The following is a 25,635-nucleotide window of genomic DNA, read 5'->3' on the forward strand; positions in this document are numbered from 1 at the left end:
GTTCAAGGTTCAACTTTATTGTCAACAATACCAGTTACAGGTGTAAAAGGCACGTGAAATTCATTGTGCGTTAAAGGACCATACAACAGCTACAGTCTAGTGTCAAATAATCTGTATAAAGAACTAAGTGCAGGTTAAAACTAACATCTCTAAACACAACTACTGAAAGTGCAAGATCTCAGGTGCAAAAATGCAGAAGGCCTTAGACATATGGCCATATAGTTCGGGCCTTGTAGTGTTCAGTGTCTGTTCATGAGTCTGATGGCGGAGAAGAAGAACGTGTTCCATAGTCTCTGTGTGCGGCTGGCGAGGCATTCAGAAGGATGACAACACACTCAATCACTTCCAGTAACCTATCTTCTCTCTCTCTCTCTCTCTCTCTCTCTCTCTCTCTCTCTCTCCCTCTATCTCTGGAACAGATGGTGCTGTAGTAGATGTAGGCCAGTGTGTCTGTGTTCATGGATTCACTCTAGCAGTGAATCAATCTTCACCGTATAGGAGAATCGTAGCTCGGTATCAGATCAGTCCTCTGTGAGCAGGCGTATCATCTTTGCACTGTCCCCGTTTCACCCAGCTTCTTTCTTTCAATCGTCACACATTATCGCTGTCAGCCGAGTGCTTCAGTGGTGGGTCTTATGAATACAGATCGCCAACAGCTGCAGCTGCTGCGGCGCCAAAGGCAATTAGACTGAAAGGCAGCCAGATCCCTCTATTTTATTTTAATTGATAATAATGACAATAATAATCATTTTAGTGCATTGCATTCTATTCTAATTTACTCTATTCCATTCCATTTAAGGCAATTTTATAATGCAATGCTGATGACTATCTTCTGTTCAAATATCGAATGGATTTAATGTAATTGCAATACTTTATTTTTAGGAGAGCATCGTAGAAAATCATATAGCAGTATTAACACATGAATACACATGCAGGCACGATATATATACTGTACTGTAGATGCCAGTGGCTCAAACAAAGCAACAACTGTGCCAGTCAGCAACTCAGACAGAGATCTACAAGCTCACAATGCGTCGCAACGCAACGCATTGTGAGCTTGTGGATCTGCCATTTTCAAAAGATTTTTGTTATACATTTCAAAACTTGAAATGAGACATTCCGCATAATGTGTACTTTTACTTTTCGTACTTTCAAGTGCATTTCGATGCACAATACTTTTGTACTTTTACTCAAGCACATTTTAAATTCCTCACTTTTACTTGTTGTAACGTAATATACTTCTACAGTACATTGCAGTATTGACACTTTTACCTAAAGTAAAACATTTGAGTACTTTTTCCCACCACTGTGCCCCCTCCCATCTCCATTCTCCCCCCCCCCCCCCTCCCCGCTGCATGATGGGAATGTTTTGTTGACCTACATATGATACGATCTGCTCAAACGCTGCTCTTTACACCGCTCCCGTTTCTGTGCCACGTTTTTTTCATTCTCTCTCTCTCTCTCTCTCTCTCTCTCTCTCTCTCTCCTCTCTCTCTCTCTCCTTCTCTGCCTATTATTATATTATTATCTCCTCCTCCTTTATTGAATTATTGACCACTCATCCAGTCACTCACTCACTCACAGCCTTGTGGAAAGTGGAGCAGGCATATGACTGGCAGCCACTACTAGACACATGCAGTGACAAGTCCTCTGTGTTCATGGAACTGTGAGGAGGGGTCAGTCCCTGCATGCATGTCCTGTGAGGAGGGGTCAGTCCCTGCATTCATGTCCTGTGAGGAGGGGTCAGTCCCTGCATTCATGTCCTGTGAGGAGGGGTCAGTCCCTGCATGCATGTCCTGTGAGGAGGGGTCAGTCCCTGCATTCATGTCCTGTGAGGAGGGGTCAGTCCCTGCATGCATGTCCTGTGAGGAGGGGTCAGTCCCTGCATGTATGCCCTGTGAGGAGGGGTCAGTCCCTGCATGTATGCCCTGTGAGGAGGGGTCAGTCCCTGCATGTATGCCCTGTGAGGAGGGGTCAGTCCCTGCATGTATGCCCTGTGAGGAGGGGTCAGTCCCTGCATGTATGCCCTGTGAGGAGGGGTCAGTCCCTGCATGCATGCCCTGTGAGGAGGGGTCAGTCCCTGCATGCAATTATCACCAACTCTGATAAGCGAAGAATGACCTCACTGACAAGGCCTGCTACGTCTATATAGCCTATAGGTCATGTTCTACTTGCCCAAAGGTCATGCTCACTTTCCCGAAAACTAAATCCATATAGGTCAAATGTACACTTGTAGAACAAATTAATGTTAAATCCAATCGATAACCGCTGAGTGAATATTATTGGCTATTCATGTACAACTAGCAGTTGCACTTTGTAAAAGTTAAATTAAGACGGAAATGCACTTGCCCGTCGGGCAACCTGGCAGCAAATTCCACTTGCCCAGACGTTTTATTTACTTGCCACGGGGAGTCGGGCACCCATTCGTGTCAACCCCTGATGCCCCCTCACGTGCACGCGCGCATGCACTCACACAGTGTCACACTCACACACACACACACACACACACACACACACACACACACACACACACACACACACACACACACACACACACACACACACACACACACACACACACATCCAGTTTACTCACGGTTAAGGCCCACGTCGTGGTAGGTGAGGATGGCGGGCCGGTTCCCTTTGGGCGCCCCCCGGATCACCACGTGCAGCATCCCGTAGGGGGTCTCAATGTCATGTTCCTGAAAACAGCAAAGCACATTCACATGCTCACACTCTACAGTGCACTCGAGTCCATTTGCAATCTCAAAGCCTGAGTTGTACTCTAGTTGTATACCGGTGTTCCTGTGCTGAAGTTTTACAATTTAGGCATTTAGCAGACGCTCGTAATCCAGAGCGATTTACAGTAAGCAAGAACAACACAAGGTAATATACTGTACATCAAATGCATAGAAATAGTCATCTAGGATCATAAGTAAACCATAAAGAACCTTAACATCCGCCTAAGAGTAGAATTATCTGTACATTGAAACTGTAAACACAATAAGATGCCAGATGAATAATGACCTGGCATCCGTCTTCATAACATGATCTAAATGACATTTTTAGCCTTTGCATAAGCCTGCAAGGTCGTCGAGGCTAGGGCAAGTGCTACGGCACGGAAAATAGACGGTCTAAAGACTCACAACGTTTTTGAAGTTCCATAAGAACTTAAACCCTATATTTGCTTTTTCAGTCTACAGCAAATCAACGCGTTGTGAGCTTCCAGATTGGCTACTTCCGACGACATGCCCAGAATGTGAATGCTATAATAGCGTAGCATTGTGGTTTTAATTGTAGGAGCTAAATCATTTTCAAGCTGGGAAATAAGAAAAAGAAAAAAGATTTCATCATGGTTGCTATCCAAGTATTCTACACATTCCTCATTTAGTCAACATTAATGGTGTCATATTGTATTATTAGCAGTTTAAATGGGACGTAGGCCAATGTATATTTTGCAAATAACTATGTGAGATATTCATCATTCATCATATTAATTGCCTCGATATGAAAACATAGCAGAGAACATGACTCGTATTCAAACCTCTCTCGCAGTGACACACATTTTCTAAGCATTCACACCTCAAAATGGAGGTTGTAGATATTGGTTTCCAAAAGCCGTAAATAAACACTATGCTCACGCACGCACGCACGCACGCACGCACGCACGCACGCACGCACGCACGCACGCACGCACAGAGCAGGGTATTGGTTGAGGATTATGCCTGGTTTTGCAATAAGCTGCAGTGAAGCTACAGTGCAAAATCAAGAATGAAACCACTATTTAAAAGAAAATGGTTAAGGTTTCACCTATAATGACATCACACCCAAAATAAAACTACAGTAAATAAAAACTAAATAAAAACCAAGCTACGATGACTAAAACTAAGACTAAAAATATTGACAATTTCGTCAACAAATAAAAACTATAGGCTAATTTGGTTTAGTTTGGGAGGGACTAGTTGAGAAGAGATCCAGTATAACTAAAAGACAAGTAATTTTATGATTGGTTGCATGCTGAAAATAGCAGATCTACAAGCTCACAATGCGTCGCATAGCGACACTTTGTGAGATTTGCTGTCAAAAATCAACACAGACACGCAAACCCACACACAAGTGCATGCAACCCGTGCATGCTATCACACACACGACTGCAGACCCTTTTCCTCCGAAGGATATTGAGGTGAATAATTCTGCAGAATTATTTACACACACACACACACACACACACACACACACACACACACACACACACACACACACACACACACACACACACACACACACACACACACACACACACACACACACACACACACACACACACACACACACAGTAGGCTATCTGTCACGCAAACACAGTCTGCAGAGGCAACTGCAGATGGTGGTGCAGCAGCATCTGTCTGCGTTGGCGCGTCAAATGTGTGTCAGTGGGCCAAAGTCAAGCTATATGACCCATATGGTTCAGCAGACCATTTTGATTTTGTTTTAGTCAGTGTTTTGAATACATGTTCTTTTAGTCACATTTTAGTCAACTGAAATGTCTTAGTGTTGGTCTAGTTTTAGTCGACTACATATCATGAGATTTTAGTCGACTAAAACGTGACGAACATTTTTCATCAGTTTTAGTCGACGAAATTGACACTGCAACAGACCTAACATACGACGACAGCCGCATTACAAACACAAAATAATAGTAATACTGATTCCTTTAACAGCAAACCACAATAATTTTACTTCGCTTCATTTCCGTTTTATTTTGATTAACATTCTGACTTGACTTTGACTTTCAGAGTCAATATCCTGAGTCTGAGTCTCTACACAGCAATACTCAATTAAGCAGGAAACACACCAACCTGTACCATGTACATATATGTTTCACAGACAGCAGCACATACACGCACACGCCACAGACAGCAGCACACACACACACACACACACACACACACACACACACACACACACACACACACACACACACACACACACACACACACACACACACACACACACACACACTCACCCCATCCCAGCACTCTGGCATGTTGATGTAGTAGAGCTTTTCTCTCAGAGAGAATGAAGAGGAGATTATTGCAGCTGACAGTGAGACGTGTATTCCAGACTACCTAGGCTAGTAGTATATATATCCTGGGCTACTGGAGGATGACTAGGACTAGTATATAGATCTACTACTGGAGGATAGATGGATAGATGCTGCTGCCTTTGCCTGTCCTCTATGCTGCTGCTGCACTGACTCTCAGCTTGCTACGCCTCACCCCCCCCCCCCCCCCCACCCCATCCCCTCCTATAGGCCCGTTAGAGATGGAGGGGGCGGGGAAGAATGTGGATCATTGGTTGGGAGTGCCGTCTATCCGTCGCTTGATTGGTCGGCTCCCCTGTCAATCGCTGTCCTGCTCTACTCAGTGTCCTCAGTGTTAATACAGCTCAGAGAATCATGTATACAACATGTATAACCTGGTTACATTTGTACTCTCTTTAAAATTGTATACGCTGGTATTGAAGATTTTCGCTGCGTATATAATGCTCTCGTCTCGCTCTCTCTTCACTCTACTTCTACATTGCACCCAATCTCTCAAGACAAATAAAATATTTTTGGCTTTTCTGCCTTTATTGATCATTTCAAGTGACAGGAAAGAGGGAGAGACACGCCGCAAAGGTCGTCATGAACGGGACTCAACATTCCTTCTTGTTTTTTAACCGAATGGGTTCCCAGGTTGACTTGGATGTGACTTTTAATTGAATGGCAAGTATTATCTGGGACACATACTATGTGTACACTGCACTACAGTATAGACCAGTGACAAATTAAAGGAAAACTCTGACTAAATGAGTGGAGAATCATGCTCCGTGGCAGACCTGCTCTACCTCTTGAGCCACAGACCAAAGACAGCGCTCTCCGCCACTACAATCATCAAAATAACAAATGAGGGGATATTCTTTTGTAAGAATGGTGTTCCATTGACTCTGGGTTGCAAAAATCGTGGGACAAATAATTAGACAAAAAAAGACTGGACTTCCAGATTGAAAGTGTTCCGGTGGCTTGTGGAGGTAACCTGACTCCCCATCTGGCGGAGTCAGGTTATTGTGGAGGCCCAACACCTTAAAACATTTGATGTTGTTAACAGCTGAGCTGGTCTATGTTCTATGACTTTGGCTTTCACGCCCACTTAAGCTATCTTTCTCATAGTTTTCTTTTCATTTGTCACCCATCTGTTTCTATGCCAGGAGGAGCACGGTTCTTTCATTGTTTTTAAGCGTTTCCATTTTGATTGATAACACAACATGCTGTCTGTCTATGGTTCTGCAAAATGATTTTTCATGTCATGGACACTGTCAAGTGCCAGAAGTGTACGTGAGTCTGCCGAGGAATGTAATGACATCAGAGTGGCTGTTCTGCTGACTACAATGACATACTTGCACACAGACGCATACTCACATGGGCAGACACACATGTATGTACAGTATGTATACATATGTATGTGCGCACGTGCGCGCACACACGCACACGCACACACACACACACACACACACACACACAGATAAAGGCGCTCTCTCCGCTCTGCTCTCTAGTTTTTTCAGTAGTCTTTGTCCTGCCCTCCACATCATCTCCCCTTTCTCTCTCTATCCCTCTTTTCTTTCTCTCTCTATCCCTCTTTTCTTTCTCTCTCTATCCCTCTTTTCTTTCTCTCTCTATCCCTCTTTTCTGTCTCCCTCTATCCCTATTTCCTGTTCACAGATATAGCTTTAGCATGCTGACTCAACTTAACATTCCCATATCTGCTTTCCTCTCTCTCTCTCTCTGGTTATGTGGCTTGTTCCTACATGGAGGAGATTAACCACACACCCGCTGCTGCTTTTCATGTTTAAACAGACAGTTTGCTCTCTTCCTGTCTTCATCTTTCTATCTCAACATCTCTCTTACCACCTCCATTTTGCAGTCACACCCACGTGCTTGTTTGTTAACAACTCAAGCCCCATTTAAAAACAGCGCTAGCTGATTCTCCTACAAGCTCACAGTACCTCACAATCTGACATGTTGTGAGCCTGTAGATGTGCCATTTGTGCTATTTTCATCTTTTTTCTTGCGGAAGTGTGGAGAAACACTGGCAGGAGGCCACCAAGATACAATGCCCCAGAGACCCAGAGTGTGCCACCGCTCGCAGTAAGGAGATCAACTGCCGCAGCAACAATGTCATGAGAGGCAAGTCTCCACCAAATAACCCTGACCCTCCACCAAATAACCCTGACCCTCCACCAAATAACCACCAAATAACAGCAGATGGCGGCCATTTTGAAAAATGGCTGCCATGGTCACCACAGGACAAATCTGCGATGGCCCTATAGCCAGAAATGTTGCTTATGGCATGCTCTAACTGTGTGCCAAATTTCATACAGTTATCGTAAAGTGCACGATTCCATCAAAATTCTGCCTGTAGCGCCTCCGCTAGTAGGAACAGCTGCAATACCACTGGGTGACCTACCTTCAAGTGGCACTGTTGAGCACTATTACAATAGCACAGTACAGTACAGGAGTACAGTACTCTGAGTACAGTACAGTACAGAGTAGCCTACAGAACATCGTACAGTACAGTACAGTACAGTACAGTACAGTACAGTACAGTACAGTACAGTACAGTACAGTACAGTACAGTACAGTACAGTAACTACCACAAAACGAGTATAGTTGCACCGCTCTGTTAGTCTGTTCACACTGGTGTGATTTTTTCAATTATGGCCTATAACATGCCCGAAAGATTGAGGCTGTGCCAGGTTAAAAGATTGAGGCTGTGCCAGGTTAAAAGTGGTTATGTATAATATAAAGATTGAGGCTGTGCCAGGTTAAAAGTGGTTATGTATAATATAAAGATTGAGGCTGTGCCAGGTTAAAAGTGGTTATGTATAATATATGCACTGTCTTCACACGTACTGTATACCTGGCTGCTTCCCACCCTTCTCTCACACAAACACCAACACTTTCCCGTAATCAAAACATTTTGAGCAATGTTTTACGCAATACTGCAATGTAGAAATGCTCTGCTACCAGAAAATTCCGGAATTCAAAATGTACTTGAGTAAAAGCACAAATGTATTGGCATAAAAAAAACAATGAACCTCCAGTTCTGGAAAAAGTATTAATTGTTTTTCTTTGTTTTTCTTTTTTTACTTGACCTGACACTAGATTCTACAAAATGTCTTCTAAATCCTTTGTGGTGCTCAAACAATTTCATGTCAAGGAGCCCCAGAATTATCTGTAATTGGCTACCAACCCCCATCTGAAAATATGTAGTTCCAGGGACCTCTCAGAAGCAAAGATTTGAGTTAAAAACATTCACTCTGAAATAATTATATTCAAAGATTTGCAACACATTTTCACGATAAAAAAAAAAAAGCAGATCTACAAGCGCATAGCGCGGCACTCAGTGCAGTCCTATGAGCTTGTAGATCTGCTATTTTTCAATAGCTAAAGCATGACATAATGCAGTGTTTTAAGTTAAAACACTAAAAGGGGTTCCCGTCCAGAATGGGTTAAAGGGGCATTCCACTCATTTTCAACATTTTACTATGTCATTAATATACCATAGAGCTGTTGTGTGGAAATAATAAAAAGGCATTGGAAATCGTAAATACTCAAGTAAAGTACAAATACCTCAAAATTGTACTTAACTACAGTACTTAAATAAATGTACTTAGTTGCGATGCGACGCATTGTGAGCTTGTTGAAAATGTATTAATATTATTAACCCTAGGACATTTTTTGTTACAGCCTCACTAAACACGGGTATATTTTACCCAATGTAAAATATTCCATAAAAAATATTTCTCATCAAAATATATTGAAGTACAGCAATACATGGTACCTTGAGGTAGTCTTCTTTGATATTTCATCATGACTTAAAAAAAAAAAAAAAGGATCAGTGAAATATTCCTAAAAAAAAGAGAAATGAAGTTGGGAACTTCTCCTTTGGTCCACCCATGTAAGAATGGTCCAGTCAAGAAACAAAATGAAAAAATAAAAAAGTCCATTGTGGGTGTATGGGATTTTTTCTCTATCACACTATCACTAAATTGAAATTCACCCGAACACCTGCCTGTAGAAAAAACCAGGGATGTGGGCAGAGAAACAAAGCTACCTTCTATGATGTCACTGAGCATCATGAAGGTACTGAAACACCCACCCACCTCAGACATCAGCAACATTATGAAAATTGAAAAAATATAAACGTCCGGGTGAAAATCACCTGCATGTTTAGTGTTCTAAGGTTAAGTAGGCTAAATGTAATTGGTTACTTTCCAGTTTCCACCACTGCTGTCGGGCACATACAGTACGTCAGTGGTTCCCAAAGTGGGGTCCGGCGACCCCTAGGGGTCCTTGAGAGTTCCAGGGGGTCCCTAGCTAAATGATAATTAGGAACCAAATGGACCCTCAGTGTACAGATGGAACCAAATAGACTCTAACAGGTCCATTTGGTTCCATTTGTACACTCTCAGAGTTAAATTAACTTAGATTTTACAATATACATTGGGGTCCCAGAGATAGAAATGCCATTAAATGGGGGTCCGTAGCCTAATTCAGGTCAAACCTGGGGGTCCTTGAAATGAAAATCTGTGAAAATCACTGCCAGAGCCATAACAATCTTCTCTTATAGGGGTCCTTGACATGAGAACGTTTGGGAACCACTGCAGTACGTGTTCTTGTGTATGTGCAAGTACTGTACACTGCATACACCTGTATTCATGTACTGTACACTGCATACACCTGTATTCATGTACTGTACACTGCATACACCTGTATTCATGTACTGTACCCTGCATACACCTGTATTCATGTACTGTACACTGCATACACCTGTATTCATGTACTGTACACTGCATACACCTGTATTCATGTACTGTACACTGCATACACCTGTATTCATGTACTGTACACTGCATACACCTGTATTCATGTACTGTACCCTGCATACACCTGTATTCATGTACTGTACACTGCATACACCTGTATTCATGTACTGTACACTGCATACACCTGTATTCATGTACTGTACACTGCATACACCTGTATTCATGTACTGTACACTGCATACACCTGTATTCATGTACTGTACCCTGCATACACCTGTATTCATGTACTGTACACTGCATACACCTGTATTCATGTACTGTACACTGCATACACCTGTATTCATGTACTGTACACTGCATACACCTGTATTCATGCAATAGAACAAGTACTGTACACTGCATACACCTGTATTCATGTACTGTACACTGCATACACCTGTATTCATGTACTGTACACTGCATACACCTGTATTCATGTACTGTACACTGCATACACCTGTATTCATGTACTGTACACTGCATACACCTGTATTCATGCAATAGAACAAGTACTGTACACTGCATACACCTGTATTCATGTACTGTACACTGCATACACCTGTATTCATGTACTGTACACTGCATACACCTGTATTCATGTACTGTACACTGCATACACCTGTATTCATGCAATAGAACAAGTACTGTACACTGCATACACCTGTATTCATGTACTGTACACTGCATACACCTGTATTCATGTACTGTACACTGCATACACCTGTATTCATGTACTGTACACTGCATACACCTGTATTCATGTACTGTACACTGCATACACCTGTATTCATGTACTGTACACTGCATACACCTGTATTCATGTACTGTACACTGCATACACCTGTATTCATGCGATAGAACCTCATTACGCACAGTAAGCCAGCTGGCATCAGGGATATGGAAGGAGGAGGCAGATCGAGAGCTATGTTGGGAGCAAAAGTGTCAGACGAAGACAAGTGCAGAGTAGAGGTGTTTTTGTGAGACAATGCACCTATAGCGCCTGTCGCCTGACTCTAGCATTAGTGAGGATGTTACTGAAATAGACTGTCAACGCATGCAGGCCAGGTGTGAAAACCCAACTTCTGAAAGCAATTCGATCAATTCAATATTATGCAAGTTAGGTTTATGCTGTTGTTATGCTATCTATATTAGGGGTGGGACGATTCACTTACCTCCCGATTAGATATGATATCGATACCTAGGATGTCGATTCGATTTATATTCTTAATTATATTGCGATTCTGCGATTCAACGATTGTTGCGATTCAATATTACGAGCCCTCCCAATTACTGGGTACAGGCTTAAGTTCCGACATACTATTGGTCCGAGTGTCATTAGACCGACAACCTTCCTCAAACCCTAACCTAACCCTAACCGCAAGCACGGAGCAGCGCATGTTCGACCACATGTCCGACCGTTGTTCCCGCATGTCAGATCTTCGGATCTGCGTGTGCATCCCCAATTACTTCCTTTTTATTATACTTCAACATTTTAAACAACTATAAACTATAAATTATATAAACCATGAAAAGTTGAATTATGATACACTTCAATGCAGCCAGATAACAGTCAGTTATTGTCTTTATGGCATAAAATAAAAATCGATCACAATATTGGAGTGAATCGATTGTTTTTTGCCTACCCCTACCAAATGTGACTGTACACATCAGCCCTTACCTTCCAATCACCTGGTGGCATTAGTTGGTCAGGGTTCTCCTACAGAGAGAGAGAGAGAGAGAGAGAGAGAGAGAGAGAGAGAGAGAGAGAGAGAGAGAGAGAGAGAGAGAGAGAGAGAGAGAGAGAGAGAGAGAGAGAGAGAGAGCAGCATTCGATAGGAGACAGAGAGGAATAACACAAAGAGAAAACCGAGAGAAAGTGAATGAGATGGAGGAAAAGGAACCACACAAGTTTGTATCCACTCTAGCACATATAATACATTCCCTACTACAACACATTACAATGGAGTTTCCGCCTCACCACCAGGGGGCAGAGTGATTAAAACTGTGAGCACACGCGAAGAGCGTAGCATTTAATGATGTGTAAAGAATAAAGACCACATCAGACAAGATCCAGTTTACTGGAATCATCCTCACAATGGGCCAACGAGTGTTTTCAGTGAAAACGGCTGTTGAAAAGTTTGTTTTGTCTACAAATGCTGCTGCACAATGCATTATAAGCTAAATGGATAGCGATAATCTTCTCACTGCAAATTTTTTTTAAAATCCTTTCGCGAGATTGCGTTGGGATTAATTGTAATAAGTGAGGGACCGTAAATCAGTGTATTATTTTTCAATGTGACATCAGACCTGTATGTGGTAGCTGTTGAACACATCAAATGCTTGAAGAGACAACGGTTACATATTTAGCTTGTTAATATAATAGTAATGTGTTTGTGTTTGATAACCCACTTAGTTAAGAAATGATTGAAATCAGATTTTCGTTTTCTTCCGAAAAATAAAGGGAAGCTCCGCACTCTCAAAACTGTGCACAATCAATTTATTTGCAAGCTTTCGGTCTCTACTGACATTCTTCAGGTTGCCTGAAGGTCAGTAGGCCTATAGACCAAAATCTTGCAAATAAACTAATTGTGCAGTTTTGAGTGTGCAGAGCTTCCCTTTATTTTTTCTTTATTATCAATTTGTGACTCCTCACTCAAGTTTTTTCAGCAGATGAGCGCTGTTTTGTTTTTGTTTCTTTACACATTTTGTCTTTTCTTTTCTTTAAATTTCTCCACAGTTCTGTGAGATGATTTTGGGGAACTGAGGCCTGACAACACTACAACACAAAAACATTTCAGGTGACTAAAATATGATAAAAACTTAAAACCTATCCCTAAACTACTTTGCCTTTTTTAATATATATATATATATATATATATATATATATATATATATATATATATATAAAAGGCAAGGGATAAGGGGTTTAGCATTGACGGAAATATGACTACAACTAAAATCTAAATTTGCTGTCAAAATCAACACTGCTCTTCAGGAACAGTACAACCTGTGTTATTTCAAACCTCCACGTGAGTGAAATGACTCCTGCTTTCATCCCTCCGTCCAAAGAAGACATCACAAAAGAACCGGATCACAACCAGGATTAATCAGGGTGAATTATATCTCATTCATACATTCATATACGTATTATACACATGCAAAAGGTTAGTTCTTTAGATGTCGGTTGCAAAAGGGAACAATCTGAAGAAGACATGTCTGGAGAGAAAACAAGTTATAAAGGAAAGGGTTGATGAGGAAGAGGAAAATACAAAAATGGGAAGATAGATGTGATTATAATTATCGTCGTCACAGAGAGTGAAAGAGGGGTAAGTGAAGTGAACAGAAACAAGGGTGGGTCACACCTAGAGAGAGAGAGAGGTCAGTACAGAATGTCATGCACTCACAAACTGCCCTGAGAAGCAATCAACCTCCAGTGGTGGAAAAAGTACTCGTATTTCTTTACTCAAGTATCAAAGCTGCAATGTAGAAATACTAAGTCGAGAATTCAAAATGTACTTACTAAAAGTATAAAAGTATTGGCATCAAAATGTACTTACGTACCAAAAGTGTAAAATACTCAGTAAGCAGAATGTTCTATTTCAAGTTTTCAAATGAATAAAAAAATATTTTGAAAATAGCAGATCTACAAGCTCACAATGCATCACATTGTGAGTCGCGACACATTGTGAACTTGTAGATCTGTTATTTTCAAATGGCCGTCTTAAATAATTGTATTGGAGTAAAGGTACAATATTTGGATCCAAAATGTAGCGGAGTAGAAGTAAAATTGGAAATTGGAAATACTCAAGTAAAGTACAATACCTCACAATTGTACAGTACTTAAGTAAATGTACTTATTATTAATTATTGTTATAATGTACTTATTATATATACTTATATTAGTTGCTTTCCACCACTGCATTTTACAGAACAGAAACTAGGGTGGGTCCGCAGTCCACACCCTTGTTTCACAACTAGGGTGGGTCCGCAGTCCACACCCTTGTTTCACAACTAGGGTGGGTCCGCAGTCCACACCCTTGTTTCACAACTAGAGAGGCGTCGGTACAGAATGTCATGCACTCACAAACAGGACATGAATCTGCCCTGAAAAGCAATGAACCTATAGTTAGTTCTAACCTTTCTGATCATGTCAGATAGTTCTAACCTTTCTGATCATGTCAGATTGGTTAGCATTAAAATGCTACCATCGGTGAAGCTGCTTGAAACAATCCCAACTTCAACATTTTCAAACAGATCCATCACTTCTAGGGCAACTTCATGCTCGTTAGTCAGGGGATATTAAAACAAAATCAGAAAATAAATTCTGTACGAATACATTTCTTCACCAATGTGTTTGTGTCTAGTAACACATGACATCTCACAAAAAGATTGAAATTCAGTTTCCCTAGCAGAATCTGTGACAGCTGCTGAAAGTTAGAGTACCATATATATGCAGGCAACATTTACAGATTTTAACTCATTTAATTGTTAGCCCAAGGAGTGTTTTTCGTGCAAAAACAAATGCTTGAATGGATTCAGAATCATGAAAAAAAAACCTGTTTGAAACAGAATGTCAGTCTTTGTGAGATGTGTTACATAACACCTTTACAAACACATTGGTGAAGAAATGTATTGGTACAGTAAGAAATGTATTCTCAGATTGGACATGTTTCTGATAATATTCCCTGACTATGTGGATTTCATGCAATATGGCTGGTTTGTTCTGGCATAAAGTTGGTGAATATACAAGAAGGTTGCAGGAGGGTGGTCGGACCAGCAGGCGGCACTCTTCTCACTTGTATAACCCTCATCCCAAATAGTGTACTGTATATGTATGACTTGCAGGAGGCCTTCCGTGTACTGTATAGCTTTGTGTTGGGAGGGTGACACATTTACACTTTAACAAGAGAGACCAGTAGCTCCCATATTTATGTTAATATAAATAGAGACAGCCTATGAAACAGCATTTACATGATCAATACAGAGTACGCATCTACATTTTTTTGGGTGGTAAATTAAATTAGGCTTCGGGAGGAGATGAGTGACTGAAATACAGTGAAGCAGTGAAGACTGCACTGCCTTTGCCTTTCTAATGAGTCTACAATATGTCTATTGTGTTTTACGTTTACATTTGTATTATTGTATCTGTTTTGATAAAGCACTTCGCTCTGTATTGAAAGGCTCGATATACAATAATCACAAATTAATGTTGATTATTATTAGAACGTGGCAGCTCAGGTCTTCATCTGCTCATCTTCTAAAATTACCCAAAGCTCAACATAGGAACACCGGTGAGGTGAGGCCGCCTTCTGGGTCTATGGCCACAAGTTGTGGAACACACTACAGCATTAAAAGGGCGACCTCCCTTGCTGTTTTTAAGAGCGAGTTGAAAACTTATTTTTTCAACTTGGCATTTGTTTAAATTGATCTTGTGTTCACATTCAATGTTCTGTTTTTTTCTTTTTGTATTGCTATTTGTATTTGCTAATTTGTATATATTTTGTCTTTGTATTTACCTGCTTTTTTGTTTTCTGGCATTCCGCTGCTTGTTATTTGTTTTATGTGAAGCACTTTGGGTTGCTATATAAATAAAGTGTATTATTACCCTTATTATTATTATTATTATTATTATTAGTAGTAGTTAATATTGATGGGTGCTCCAACGACTGGCTTTCGTAAAATGTCCTCATATGCAGCCAAAGTCTATGACCTTTTTAATGTATGTTTATAGAGCACTTTAAACAGACACCAGGCGTCCCTCACTTCACACGAGTGTGATTTGTATTATTTTGTAGCCTAGTCTATTATTACTATGTTCACGTGATATCTGTGTTGCGTGGTGGTGTTGCGTGCTCCCTGCTCTGTGCTGAGTGTATCCCGTTGCGTCCTCTGTCCTGGTTGGTTCTGGTAGTTACCGGGATGACCCCGCTAGTCCGACTGCGGGTTCGGCGGAGCCATTGCCGTGCCATGACATGCCAGCCGTGAGCGGGGCGGCTGTGGGGGGATGGGGGGTTGGTGAGGGACGCGGCTCGGCGGCCGGTGCAGGGGAGGGCGTTCGCCACGCCCCCCGTCGCCACCTCGGCTCCTCCTCTATCCTGCTGTATCGTGAAACAACAAACAAGGTGTGTTAATATTGGGTAAGGAAGGACACAGCCATGTTATTGGCCAACAAGGTGTGTTATATTGGGTGTGTTATAAGGACACAACCATTCATTGGCCCACTGGAATCCAGGCCTGGCCAGGCCGGACCTCATCTTTTCCTTTTATGAGTAGCCTAGCACTTTTATTTGAAAGGTCTGACGAAAGCAATGGGTGAAGGAGAAATACAGAGGCCTGGAACGAGGGTGATGTTCAATAAGCTTGTTGGGGTGTGGTGAAGAGATAGATTGTTCAGAGTTAACAGTCTCCTCAGCCCCGGGGCAAAATGTAGAAGTCACTAATATGCCGCAGTGTCGTGAGCTTCTGACATTCAAAGGTCACACACTGACACACTCATAGTAGAGTTGAGACTGCAAGAAAAATAACGTGATTGAAAGACCCAAAGGAAGGAGGGGGGAGCAGCATTTAAAAGTGGATGTTTGCGTCCAGATACGGGCTATATATAAAGCAATTATAAGTCTGTGGAATGGAGTCATGCAGACATAACTGGACTGATCAGTAGACTTTATACAATGCGAGCAGTGAGTCCTAATGATCCATGCAGATTAACACTTTAAACCCTCTATACTTAGTAAACTGGACATGAGTTGCCGCTGTACTTGATGCACTCTTCTTCTCTCTACACAAAATTGCTATGATGAAAATACATGACAATCTACTAGCTCTCAACGTGTTGCAACACAGCACGCTGTGAGCTAGCGTAGCTAAGTACTCAAAGAGGCTTTACATGTGTGGGGGGCCGGGGGAGAGAGTAAAACAAAATAACAACTTTATTAGAAAAGGTAAAAAAGTAAGAGAAGAAATTAAAAGCAATAAAACACTAAAAGTGACGAGTTAAAGGTAGGGTAAGACGGTAAGTGATATGATTTTGTTTAAAACAAAAGGTTTCTTGTTAAAAGGTTAAATCACTATATTCTGTACAGTAATCATTGCTATAGTGTTTGTTCAGTAACAGCGGTCTCCCCGTCTCTCCAGCTCTTTAATAAACAGAAAATACATTTTCAGGTAGGTGACAAACATTCAGCCAATCAGGAGAAAGTATAGCCTCAGCTTACATTTTATAGTGTTTCAGTTCCAAAATTGTATAGTGTTTCAGTTCCAAATTTGTCTGCTCATTTCATTGTGTCGACTCATCACTTACAATTCCTCTTGTTTAATCTGCAGTATCCTCCTGACTGAGTTCTCTATCCTGATTGGAAAAAAATGGTCTCCCGACCTGAAAATGCATTTTCTGTTTAATAAAAAGCTGGAGAGACATGGAGACTCCTGCTACTAACCAAGCACTCTATAGCAACGAGTACTATCACAATATAGAGATTTTTAACACTTATTTTAACCAAAGAAAATCACTTACCCTACCTTTAAAAACAAAGTCAACTCGGGAAGGCTATTCTGTGAATCTGAACAGGTGGGTTTTCAGGGCGGTTTTGAAAGTAGGGAGGGAGGGGACATCTCTGATGCATTTGGGGAGTGCATTCCAGAGGGTGGGGAAGCAGAGCCCTGTCGAGCAAGATACGGTGTGCTTGGGTACACTTGAATCTTGGCACATTAGTATGGATTGGAAGAGAAGCAAACAATGTTGTGCAGAGGAGAAGTGTGCTTTAGTGTGGAAGTGTGGATTAGAAATATGACATGGTCACTGGCATGAATGGATGCTGGCATTTTGGGCATTCAAAGAATGCACACCTTCCACCACCACCAGCAATGTGTCCTCATTTATGTCCAAGACACATCCGTGATATCTTGACATACTGTAATCACTTAGTTCTTGCTCATTCTTATGTTCTTTTTTTATTTAAACCACCAATTAAAGCATGACAGATGCTGTGGTGTGATGTATGCATTCCTGGCGTCCTCGCTCGTATCAGAGTTCGATGAATATTAATTACCATTAACTGCTGTCCATTGAGCAGATAAAGAAAGCCAGGAGGCAGTGGTTTCATGAAAGTCTTACAGGGTGATATTCCCTAATTAAGTATATGCTACTACTAATTGAAATAACCCTGATTGGTAATAATTCCACCTGGCTTCTTTTTTAAATGGGAAACGGGGTTAGCATTAAACTGGAACCTGCAACACACAGACGGACACTACCACTTGAATGAGTAAATGTTACCCAGATGCATGCTGTGGAAGACACACACACACTGTTAAGACACCTTCAGCATTGGTTAGTGATTCAATGATAGTTAGCATGACTACTACTACTACAACAACACCAAGTACTACTACTACTACTACTACTACTAATGCACAGACTACATCAAAACATGCACGTTCTTACAGGATGTAGTACCCATGCATGTTCTTAGTTGTAGTGTTTGTTTGTGTCTGAGTCAGACAGTAATAAAACAAAGAGCTACTGACCATGTCTGAGTCCAGAACTCTCTGTTCAGGTAGCAAGGGCTTCTCCTCTGTGAACTGCTGCTCCTTCATCCCTGCCATCCTGGACAGCAACCTGCAGTCACCATGGTAACGCACACAGACATGCACACGCGCACACACACACACACGCACGCACGCACACGCACGCACGCACACGCACGCACACGCACACACACACACACACACACACACACACACACACACACACACAATATCATTACATCACTCTCCCATTTCTTTTGAGCTCATGCATGCCTATTTCGGAGATGTAGTTACGCGCGTGCATGCATGCGTGTTCGTGCGTATCTGAGTGAGAGTGCGCGTGAAAGATTTGCCCAACAAGCAGCATCCTTGTTTGCATTGCTATCAATGCAGCACATTCTGAAATCAATTCAGGTAAATTGACACAATTGAGAATGATCAATAATCTATCAACAGTGATCATTCAATGACGGCACTTTACCACTCCACATGGAGAAATCGATTCAATAATTCATTCATCCATCCATGAATGAATGTCATACTCAAATGGAACAGTGAACAGTGAATAGTCGGCGGTTAGGCGTCAGGTGCTGGTTATGGAAGTGCAATCGGAATGATGGGCTGGTTGAGCACAGCTAAAAGGTTTCCTTGCTTCTCTTCCCCAATAGAGTACTAACATGTATTTCACTTACTAAAGCACTGGCCTCGGAGACCACAGGCGTTAGAAAAGCACTAAAGCACTTTGGTTTCAGTATTGGTGATGCTTAAACTACAAGTGGGTGTGGGTGGCACAACAACAGGAAAGTAATTTCATTGGTTTGTTTTTTTCTACACAGTGTATTTTGTGTATACTGCATGTGGAATTGGAACAGTGGTTACATCTGTATGTGTACGAGTAAAACAATCTGGACGTGATCAGTGTCCTCGATGCCTGGCCAGCTCTATTTAGATATCTCCAAGAATAGATCATGATGCAATTATGCAAATACATGCAAGAGCAGCAGATATAGGACACAGATTAGAGGATTATGACTTTATATATATTGATTTATATATATTTGTTACTTTACTGTTCCAACCACCCTCCGGAAACTAACGAACAACTCAAAACTGTGAACTGATCGAATCAGTTCAATGGCTGCCGTGCCGCTTATTCCAAAAAGTGCCCACAAGAGGGATATTGTACATCTCTGACTCCCTACTTAGTGAACTATTACTTATGACTCTCTCCTTAGTGAACTATTACTTACATGTTTGACTCCCTACTTAGTGAACTATTACTTATGACTCCCTACTTAGTGAACTATTACTTACATGTTTGACTCCCTACTTAGTGAACTATTACTTACATGTTTGACTCCCTACTTAGTGAACTATTACTTATGACTCCCTACTTAGTGAACTATTACTTGTTATGACTCTACTTAGTGAACTATTACTTGTGACTCCCTACTTAGTGAACTATTACTTGTTATGACTCTACTTAGTGAACTATTACTTGTTATGACTCTACTTAGTGAACTATTACTTATGACTCCCTACTTAGTGAACTATTACTTGTTATGACTCTACTTAGTGAACTATTACTTGTGACTCCCTACTTAGTGAACTATTACTTGTTATGACTCTACTTAGTGAACTATTACTTGTTATGACTCTACTTAGTGAACTATTACTTATGACTCCCTACTTAGTGAACTATTACTTGTTATGACTCTACTTAGTGAACTATTACTTATGACTCCCTACTTAGTGAACTATTACTTATGACTCCCTACTTAGTGAACTATTACTTGTTATGACTCTACCTAGTGAACTATTACTTGTTATGACTCTCCTTAGTGAACTATTACTTATGACTCCCTACTTAGTGAACTATTACTTATGACTCCCTACTTAGTGAACTATTACTTATGACTCTCTCCTTAGTGAACTATTACTTATGACTCCCTACTTAGTGAACTATTACTTATGACTCTCTCCTTAGTGAACTATTACTTATGACTCCCTACTTAGTGAACTATTACTTATGACTCCCTACTTAGTGAACTATTACTTATGACTCCCTACTTAGTGAACTATTACTTATGACTCCCTACTTAGTGAACTATTACTTATGACTCCCTACTTAGTGAACTATTACTTATGACTCCCTACTTAGTGAACTATTACTTATGACTCCCTACTTAATGAACTATTACTTATGACTCCCTACTTAGTGAACTATTACTTACATGTTTGACTCCCTACTTAGTGAACTATTACTTATGACTCTCTCCTTAGTGAACTATTACTTATGACTCTCTCCTTAGTGAACTATTACTTAGTGCCCTCCAGAGAGTACTGCATGTCTCTGACTCTACTTTGATTTTTGAAACATAACTGTGAAACAAAACAAAAATAAATCCGAATTCACTTTATCTCAACCATAACCGCCTGAAAACTTAGCGCCCACATTCTGGGCATAATAGGCGAACATTCAGCAAAAGACAGGTGAATATTCAGCAAAAGTAGCCCAATATTCTACGAAAATAGAAGATCTACCACTTGTCTTTTACATGTAGATCGGCTATTTTCTGCAAAGCGATTTCGTGTAGAGCAGTGGTTTTCAACCAGTGGTCCTTAAGGGGGTTCCAGGTGGAATCTTAACACGACAGTGTAAAATGAAACCAAATGGATCCTTGTGTAAAATGAAACAGGTCCATTTGTCATCAACGTTTTGCCTGCTATCTCTCCTATGGTACCACATTAATACAGTAGGGAATTGTGGACAAAATCAACCAAATGATAACAAAATATTCTAAGTTTTGGATCTGAGAGGCTAAATCTCATCAAATAGTGGTCCGTGGCTCAAATGCTGAATAAAGCCATGGACCTTGACGTGAAAAAAGTTGAAAACCACTGGTGTAGGGAGGGGAAGGAGGGGTGCTCACTGCTCATATACAGACCCCTGGGGAACCTTGGTCAGCAAAGTATTATACAGTATAATAGGGTTTACATAGTAGTATAGTATAGTATAGTATAGTATAGTATAGTATAGTATAGTATAGTATAGTATAGTATAGTATAGTATAGTATAGTATAGTATAGTATGGTTTACATGGTTTCTTGATGTTCTGAAGAAACAAAATACTCAAGAATGAGATGGCATGAACTGCAAGAAAAGAAGAGTGCAGACCAAACACTACCTGGCAGACAGAGAGGGACCCGAGTCTGAAACTCTGAATGAGATTTAAGGGAACTGGCATTATTCGTTTTCATGAAATTCTTATCAGCATAGCCTTTAACTTAGTACAGAAAAACACGGCTCACTGATGAGCTGTGAAGAAACAACATGATGAGATACAAAAACACTACATAATATGTGCACGCACACGCACGCACGCACGCACGCACGCACGCACGCATGCACACACGCACACACGCACACACACACACACACACACACGCGCACACGCACACACACACGCACACACACACGCCCACGCACACAGTCCATTTGTGGCCAGATTTACTGGGCAGGCTCAATATTGTTTGTCAGTACAAGGGCATTGCAAAGAATGGCACACACACAGCTGATAGCTTTGCATGGTGGCACCACCCTGCTCTCCCAGACAGGATCACAAACATGTCATACACGCATTGTTAATCCTGTAAAGTCGGGAGATAAAGTCCTGCTTGGCAAAGTTTACAATGCACTTAGTGTGATGCTGTCCAAAAGCAAGGACCCCCGCTAACTGCAAACCACATGAACGCTATTGGACTTCATTTCCCAGAGTCCCCCCAGGGGTCTATACTAGCCCCCCCTTTTCCTGCTACGCCAGAATCTCTTTGCCGAAAACAGATGATCTAGTATGTGCAGTGCCAGATTAAGCCTTCTTGTTAACCGGTGCTACGACCCGTTTCGGTGCCCCCGCCATGAACGACTCCCACGCAGACCCTTTCTTTAATGTTTTTTTGTGGCTTTCGCCATTTTATATTTTTTCATGGAGGGACAGACAGTAGGCTGACATGGATGGATGACATGCAGTAAAGGCCGTCGGGATCGGGAGTCGAACCCACTGTCAGACTGGATTACCAGCCAAGGTGCCTGGACCGCTGAGCCACGGCCCAGGCCACGCAGACCCTTTCTGTTGGTACTGGTTCACAAAGAAAAGCCAATGGCAACGTGTCCACAAAAGCTTGTACCCAAATAAGCACCAGTGTGACTAAAACTATGACGAAACCCTTTCGTCGACTACATTGTTTCACTGATGAAAACTAAATAAAAACTACGGTACGATGACTAAAACTAAGACTAAAATGTTAGGGGTGGACTAGCGGAGAAGAGATCTAATAGAACTAAAAGACACTCTGAAAATAGCAGATCTACAACGCGTCGTAGTGCGTTACTCCTGCGTCGCAGGCATTCCGATTCCGGCACCGTCATAGCCTGTCAAAACACGATTTTTGTAACCCTACCAACCTGGGGAGAGCAACGGACTGACCTAATGCTTGACGGCATTTTTAGTCGACTAAAACTAGACTAACACTAAAACATTTCAGATGAGTAAAATATGACTAAAACTAAAATAAATGACATTTTATTCAGAAGACTATGACTAAAGACTAAATCAAAAATTGATGTCAAAATCAACACTGGCCAATACATGGACATTTTAATCCTTCTGCAAGCTCTGGTTTGCTTCATATTCAAAATAAATAAATCTAAGCAACAGAACAACTGCGACATTGTTGTTGTGACGCACATACAATCTTCAATACGGAAATCACTTTGAACCACGTGTCTTTTAGCTTTCACATGAAGCTGCTGAAATGAAGAACCATCCAATGACGCCGTCTCCTTTTCTCTCCTCATTCCTTCTGCATCCCTCCCTCGTGCCTCCCACCGTAACCAGTTTGCAAACTGTGTGAGAATGACCTTTCCGTGGACAGTTGACTGGCACAGTGTGAAAATGATTAATTAGGGAACGGTGGGGCCGAATACCTCTCGACCTACCTTCTGTTTGTTCCTGACTTTCTGTTCTCTCTGGCCCTTCTTCTAGTATCTGTCTCTCACCTCTTGGGTTTTTAACTGTTTATCTATCGTTGAGTGGAACGAGTACTAGACCAGAAAGGTGGATCCTTCACGTGCCTCTTTCTCGCTTCCTTTCTGCGGCTCTCTGTTTCTATCCATCATTCTCCCTCTCCGCCTGTAGGCTGTTTGTCAGGGTCTCACTGCCATTCTGCGGTCTGTCTCTCCTGCGTGTCATTATCCGCTAGCTAGCTAGCCCCTCTCCAACGTCTGGCTTTCAGACATGACCTCATGTGGCAGCCAAGTCTATGGACTTTTAATGTTCATCTTATTCATACGTCCCAAAACATTTGCATGCTCCCCATGACGTCATAAGTGTGATTTTTCCACTGTCTGTCTGTCTTAAATGGTAAATTGGTGCATTTATATAGCACTTTTATCCAAAGCACTTTACATAGATTGTGCATTACATTCAACCTTCACACACACATTCATACACCGATGGCGAAGGAAATCATGCAAGGCACCAACCCGAGCATCGGGAGCAGTTAGGGCTTCAGTGTCTTGCTCAAGGACACTTGGACACTAGTCTGGGGGAGCCTGAGATGTTGTTACGGTTCCCATCAGGTTGTCTGCCGGCAGAGTGTTCATTTACTCTCAAAGTGTGCAAATGTAACCAAATATATTTGCACTCTCTGGCATATACAGTACAAATGGGGGAAATTAACCATGATCATTTTACTTTGTAGTTTATCATTGTCATGTGACCCCACATGCCTCGCCGATAATAATTGATTTCAGAGAGGCGAAACTATTTGTCATACGACAAAGTATAAATCAAGAGCCACAGATGAGTACACAAACAAATGGGCCTGTTTGTTTGTCTGAATTTGTTATGTTTATGGAATTATCTCACAAACTGCTGCACCGATCAGTGCCAAATGTCTTTCTGGCATTCGGAAGTATAGGCATTTTCTTTTTCTACTTTGTTCTAACCCTTTCTCTTACCTCTCACATCACTGTTTTCATGACTGTAATTTGGGAATGTTATTGCATTTGTACTTTAGATGTCCTTTTCGTAAATGGATTGTTTTTAATTAGGTAGATATTCATATAGAAAGGCCTAGGGACTGGCTGTAGTGTAAACCCCATATACAATGCAACGGCTGTAGTGTAAACCCCATATACAATGCCTCGGCTGTAGTGTAAACCCCATATACAATGCAACGGTGCATGTTTTAAAAACTTGACACGTTTTTCTTTTGTATTGTCCCTGTCAAATAAACGCATGTAAAAAACGGTTTGTTATCAACACCAGTTTCCATTTGTCTCTTGTCTCTTGCTTACACATGAGACTTCTCTCTCTCTCTTTCTGCCTCATTCCACCCCATCGTCTGAGCACCTCTTCCCCGGCTGCGACAGCCTTATGTAAGATGGCTGGTCATGAAATCAATTACCATGGTATTACGCTATGGCTATATTTGGCCCTGTGACGCCGACGGCCGACGTTGCCTGTGTGGACAGATGCTGCCTTCGTTCTCACACCTCTGGTTTGCTGTTTGTTTAAGAAGGTAATTCCAGAGATGTTGTCTCCTCAAAGCGCCATATCGCACAGACAAAATGCCCCTTGCGAGCTGCGAGGTTACACTTCAGGCATTTCTCTCCTGATCAGCGCTGATCATGAGCCTTCTCAGATCCATTCAGGTATATTACACATATTGATAATGCTAAGTAAAAAATAAGAAAAAATAATAATGAATAAGTAGTGAAAATAGACAATCTACAAGTTTGGAAAGTGACGCGTTGTGCGCTTGTAGGTCTGCAATGTTCACTAGTTTGGGATCCCGTCGGGCAAACTTTCTCTCTCTTTTGAGTCTCGACCTGAAAAGTTTGGAAACCAGGCTTTTAATTCGGATGGACCTCTACATCAGACGAGTGCTTGATAGAGAGAGAGAGAGAGAGAGAGAGAGAGAGAGAGAGAGAGAGAGAGAGAGAGAGAGAGAGAGATGGGGAGGGTAAAATGCGAATAAAAAGCACATACAGTCATACACTAAAGCTTTTTACTCACTCATTCCGGCATATCGATAACACAGATATGAGATGTCACTTTGATGACCTCAGTAATTTCTTTGGTCACAATGCCCTATTGACTTCCATTAAAAACATACTTACATTACGCGCACGCGACGACT

General features: G+C 41.5%; 1 protein-coding gene across 2 annotated transcripts in view; it reads right to left on the reverse strand.

The window, feature by feature from the left end:
- Positions 1-25,635, reverse strand: part of ndrg4 (NDRG family member 4) — a 64,183-nt gene that overhangs the window by 16,678 nt on the left and 21,870 nt on the right. For both annotated transcript variants that reach the window (XM_079502061.1, XM_079502062.1), the window contains exons 2-5: positions 18,430-18,520; positions 15,819-16,001; positions 11,582-11,620; positions 2,597-2,702 (exon numbers count right to left, since the gene is read on the reverse strand). In XM_079502061.1, the coding sequence (XP_079358187.1) occupies positions 2,597-2,702; positions 11,582-11,620; positions 15,819-16,001; positions 18,430-18,507 (406 nt within the window). In that variant the 5' untranslated portion in view covers positions 18,508-18,520. The remainder of the gene's footprint in view (positions 1-2,596; positions 2,703-11,581; positions 11,621-15,818; positions 16,002-18,429; positions 18,521-25,635) is intronic.

Source organism: Electrona antarctica, assembly GCF_951216825.1.
Source record: "Electrona antarctica genome assembly, chromosome: 5".
Taxonomy (NCBI): Eukaryota; Metazoa; Chordata; class Actinopteri; order Myctophiformes; family Myctophidae; genus Electrona; species Electrona antarctica.